A 5,331-nucleotide genomic window follows, 5' to 3' on the forward strand; every position below is an offset into this window, starting at 1 on the left:
GCCATAATTTAAAGACACTCACACACACATATTATAAACAATAGCATGATAAGTCGCGAGCAGGGCCAATGGGGTTGCAATTTATGCAAATGAGCTCTCTTGCGCATCTCTAGCCCTCCATTGTACTTTGCCGGACCAGGAGTAGGCCTCCGCTGCCTAGGCCAAGCCAGCAGTCGCGAGCAAATAAGAATAGTATAGTGGACCACGTGATTAGATTGACCAATTAGCCTCAAGGTGTCAGGGTCATGGGTCAAAGGGCACAGTGGCACGGTCGTGATGACTGAAAAACCCGGTAAGAGACGGCAGTCGATTGCTGGCAGTTGAAGAGTGTGGACGTAGAAAACTGAGTAGGAGAGTGAGTAGGTAGGGGAGCTCGGAAACGAAGAACAGCGGGCCACTAGGCACCAGGGGCGCCACAGCGAAAGTAGTTCCGACTTCCGACCGGTGGTCCGGTAAAGTACAATCTTACCTAGTGGTGTTATAATGAGTAACAAATAACAGTGTCTGGATCCAAGAATAGGTACAAAACCCAAGTGCGAGTTGTCAGTACAATCAGTGGTTCTGGTCGTGGGTAATTCCAATGGAAGAAAGCTCAAGTTTGGTTCTTGCGAAATCGGAAGTAAATTCTAACCACGAAATATTTTAGATTTGGTTCCGAAATATATTTTCCCGATTCTCCCTAGCACATATTTATTCTCCCTGGCAAAAGAAACACACTAAAATAAGCGCTCTTCCTACCTTTAGGTCGTTTAGACTTTGGTTTTTCCTGAGTCTCATCGACGGAAGGAGGATTCGTCGCCATTGCTAAACACTAAACAACATAACAATATCCCGTGTTACGCCACCTGTTGGTGGATAAAAAAAGCTAAGCGGCCATAGAAATTGCTGCGAAACGAAACATAAATAGGGGAGACAACCATGACAAACCATTGGGCAAGTCCAGGTACATGAAGGATGTACCTCGTATCGTATAGTGGAGAAAAAAAAAGAAGAGAAATAGCCCGAAAGAAAGATAATATTATACTTCTACCTCCTTCTTATTATTCTAGATATTTTACAAGATATACAGAATAGTAAACTTACCTTTGAAATCGTGAGCTGCAAGTCGCAAGCTATCCGGCAACACGTACAGACTGAAGACAAAGTGGAATTAATGATAATACTTTTATTGTCAAACAACCTGTTTGCGGGAATGAGAAAAATTACCACAAAGGACTCATTATATCTTATTGTGGGGTATTTTTTCTTTTTTTAGGGGGGGGGTAGGTAGGTAGTTACACACTTTCTTTTTGGCATTCCGAGCCGCCTGATGCTCCGCGGCTCCACCAGTACCGCGTCCACCCCCCCCCCCCCCCCTTTCATGCGTCACATCTCTGGTGTTGGAGTTGAGCATTCTGTTTGCCCTAACTAAACACGCATTGCCACTTTTCAAGGGATTTGCCAACTACAGGAGAACAAAGGTCAAAACAGCAGCTTTCATTATCCTGCTTAAACAGTTAAAAATACGTAAGCTACTCTGGTGGAAGAAACGTAGGCTACTGAACTTTGGTACTCACTGTTCAAAATCTCTCTCTCTCTCTCTCTCTCTCTCTCTCTCTCTCTCTCTCTCTCTCTCTCTCTCTCTCTCTCTCTCTCTCTCTCTCTCTCTCTCTCCCTCTCTCTCGTGTGTGTGTGTGTATGTGTGTATAATATGCATAATATATAAATATATAAATATATATATATAAATATATATATATATTATATATATATATATATATATATATATATATATGTGTGTGTGTGTGTGTGTGTGTGTGTGTGTGTGTGTGTGTGTGTGTGTGTGTGTGTGTGTGTGTGTGTGTGTGTGTGTGTGTGTGTGTGTGTGTGTGTGTGTGTGTGTGTGTGTGTGTGTGTGTGTGTGTGTACTTGTGATGCCAGTGTGTACCAAAAAGGTCAGGATTTTGTTGTCAAGCAGAACACTATGGGACAGAAAAAGGGGCCAGGGTGAAGACTATCATTGTTTGTATCGTTTTCGGTTATTCTCTTTCTCTCTTTTCTCTCTTTTTGGTCTATTCTCTTTTCTTTAAAAAAAATGTATTTTCTCCCATCTTTTCTCTCTTTTCTCTTTTAAATTTCTTATCTCTCCTTTCCCCCCAATTCTTTTCTTTCTTTCTCTCTCCCTTTTTCCTTTCTTATTTCTTTTCTGTAATTCCCCCTGTCTTTACTTCTTTTCACTTTTTTCGTTCTCTATTCACCACAGACGTCGTCATTCACGCCACCACACATCTACTACAACTTTATTTTCGAAGACTCCAATGAACAAGTCCAAGTGTCAGCAAAAAAATGTTGACTCCACTCACTCCGAGAGATACTAAATGTACTATAATGTTTGCCCATTACCCCCCCCCCCCCCCCCCCCCAGCCCACCTTTCCGCGCACAAACCAGGGCGAAGTTCTTTATTAAGACAAAGAAGCACTTGAATAGGACAAGTTGTTGATCAATGACTGCTCTTGACAAAACTACACTACTACAGTACTGTCACATCCCGCGCCAGTTGGCTGAAGTTTTAAATACAGGTAGATAGAAGGTGTTGATGGTGAGACGTTTTTCTTTTCTGTCTTCTAAATGTTGTACTTCTAATTGATCTACCCAACTCATGATAAAAGGAAACAAATCGACACAAAAGTGGTCATATTTAGGGAAAGGGGTAAGTTAAACAGACAGAAACAACAGAACAAATTAAAAAAAAAAAGTACGTTGTATTAATTTGTATAAGGAGGAAAGCGTAGTCATTACACAACAGATGCTAGTCTCTCGAATCTATCTAGAAAAAATAAAAGAGAACCCAGCACCCCCGAAAAAAACCCACATAAATTAAACTCATACATATAAAAAGCAAACCGCCAAACATAGATTCTTCTAGTTCAACGAGAATGATAACATCTGTGATGTCTGCGAAGTATAAACTATAAGGGCCGTGCACTGAGAAGTGAAACTGCAGTTTGGCCCACATGTGTAACGTGAGGATGATAACCCACTGACAAAAAATTCTATGCAGTTACAGAGCCATCCTCTGTTATGTCTCTTCTATATTCATTTTTTGTTAGAGGCAACCTTCCACCAACAGCAGCAGCAGCGACAGCAGCAGCAACAACAACAACAACAGCAATAAAAACAACAGCGACAAGAACAGCAACAGCAACAACAGCAACAGCAACAACAACAACAGCAACAACAGCAACAGCAACAGCAACAGCAGCAACAACAACAACAATAACATCAACAACAACAATAGCAACAGCAACAACAGCAACAACAACAACAACAACAACAACAACAACGACAACAACAACAACAACAACAACAACAACAACAACAACAACAACAGCACCGGCTACATCAACAGCAACAAAAATAAATAATGACTCAATCACTGCTCAGAAATAATATTTTTCCTGCAGGTCACCCCCCCCCCTTCCAGCTCACAAAAATAGGGATCATTCATTGTCTGGGGTGTAAAGGTAGGCACTTTGACGTTGCACTCAAAAGACATGAGTTTGATTCCCGTGGTGAAAAGTCAGTTAAAATCAGGTACATGGATCGTTACACCTTTCTGCTGAGATACCGAGTACCGAGTACTGCCAGGGCTAATCCTGACAGGTGGGGGCGAAACAACCAGCTCTCCTAAACAATGTGAACAGTATCAACGAGGACGAAAAACATTTAACTGTCAGCACAACAACGAAGGTAGTTGTAACCGAAATGGCATCGTGTATATGGAGCAAAAGGTAATGGTGACACTGTTCAGAGCATAAGGGAAAGCAATTGAATTTTTGGGAAGAATGTTAAATTTTGTTGGATTGCCTCCCTTGGCCAGAATTTGACTAATGAAGAAGGTAGAAATGAAGACGCAGATACTAAAACTCAATGAGGACTGAGGACTGAGGACCTGCGTTCTGCACATTCAACAAGACCTGAAGGCGCGCCTTTTTTCTTTTTCCCCCCTAGACACTTTTAAAAATAGAAGCAGGACTTCGTTATTCATGCATATTCTTCAACTGTTGTCTTTATCTGAAACTTGAAAAGCCAGGCAACAACATGCTTTCTAAAAATCATCATCATCATCTGGTGCCTTGCCAACTGGCGTGGGCGATCATGGACCCTCCACTTCACTCTGTCTTGCGTTGCAGCAATGGTGTCTGTTCTTGCTGCTCCTAGCCATGTTGTCATCTTGTCCAGCATCTTTTCCCTCCGTCTGCCTCTGCCTCTCTTTCCATCAAACTTGCCTGTTGTTCCAATATTCTCCAATGCTTTTTCCGCATTGTGTGTCCGAAAAAATAAACCAGTATGTAAATGTGTTTCTGATTTGTGTACGGTGGTTGGGAAAAATATGCCACAGCATTGCTTTCGATCTGCTGCTGATCGATCATAATGTGGCCTCTACGTCCTAAGAAAGTTAACGCAGTTCTTTAGTAGGCCTATGATATATCATTAACAGAAATTCTAAACATCAATTCTGCTTATAAATAACGCTATTCTTAAAACAAAGAGGAAATCTTGAAGGCGGAGCAATGACTTTCCTAGACCAGTAGTAGGGTTAACGTGAAGGTATTTATTAACAATTATTATTATTTTTTTGGTAAGTGTTTTACGGCGCTCGCAACTGCATAAGGTCAAATGAGCGCGCGGGACTCATTAAACTTTTTCAGTTGGTAGGCAATTTTAAGAGAGTAACAAACATAAAAAAGAAGAAGGGGAGATAAGGACGATAGATGTTTGATAGGAAAGAAGAAGCACACCACACCAGAGCACCCGCGAACCACCCACTAACATGAAGGAAAGCAAAAAATTCAACAAAGTGGGGAAAAAACCCTACAGAGACGATGCGCTATAGCAAGTATCAGTCCTCTGCATTTATTATAGTAGCAGTTCATGTTTGGCCTTTCATCAATAGAGGGTTTGCAGCTCCAACGTACGTAGTTGGACGATTTTTACAAAGAGAATCCTCTGCAAACACGTTAGAGAAAAAAGGGTGAGCTGAGGAATGCAGCTGGCTTCTTGGATCCTGATCTCAGTCGCTTTGGACTGTATTCACAAATACTGAGTGAGGCACTGATACATTTCAATGCAGCTTGTTATGCAATATTCTATCATCGTAATGAAAAAGTGTTTATAGCAGCCTTCTTTACGTACTTGTAGTATGGCGCCTCTGGGACTTGGGAAGGACGCAGACAGTTGAGGTTCGATGTACAGTCAACGTCTATTCTCTCTCCGTATCTGGAACACAATATCTTCTGATCCCGGTGTGAGGAAATGGAAGTAAGTTTAGTACGGTATTAATTTGACCC

At 41.6% G+C, this 5,331-nt stretch overlaps 1 protein-coding gene across 5 annotated transcripts in view; it reads right to left on the bottom strand.

The window, feature by feature from the left end:
- The window catches only part of LOC101862687 (cell cycle control protein 50A), a 33,034-nt gene extending 32,192 nt beyond the window's left edge, over positions 1–842 (bottom strand). For all 5 annotated transcript variants that reach the window (XR_004859234.1, XM_005110081.3, XM_005110080.3 and 2 more), the window contains exon 1: positions 739–842. Coding sequence is in view for 4 of the 5 variants with exons in the window: in XM_005110081.3 (XP_005110138.1) it covers positions 739–802 (64 nt within the window). In the remaining variant the exon portion in view is untranslated. The remainder of the gene's footprint in view (positions 1–738) is intronic.
- Positions 843–5,331: the final 4,489 nt, after the last annotated feature.

This window comes from Aplysia californica, unplaced genomic scaffold, assembly GCF_000002075.1.
Source record: "Aplysia californica isolate F4 #8 unplaced genomic scaffold, AplCal3.0 scaffold00850, whole genome shotgun sequence".
Taxonomy (NCBI): Eukaryota; Metazoa; Mollusca; class Gastropoda; order Aplysiida; family Aplysiidae; genus Aplysia; species Aplysia californica.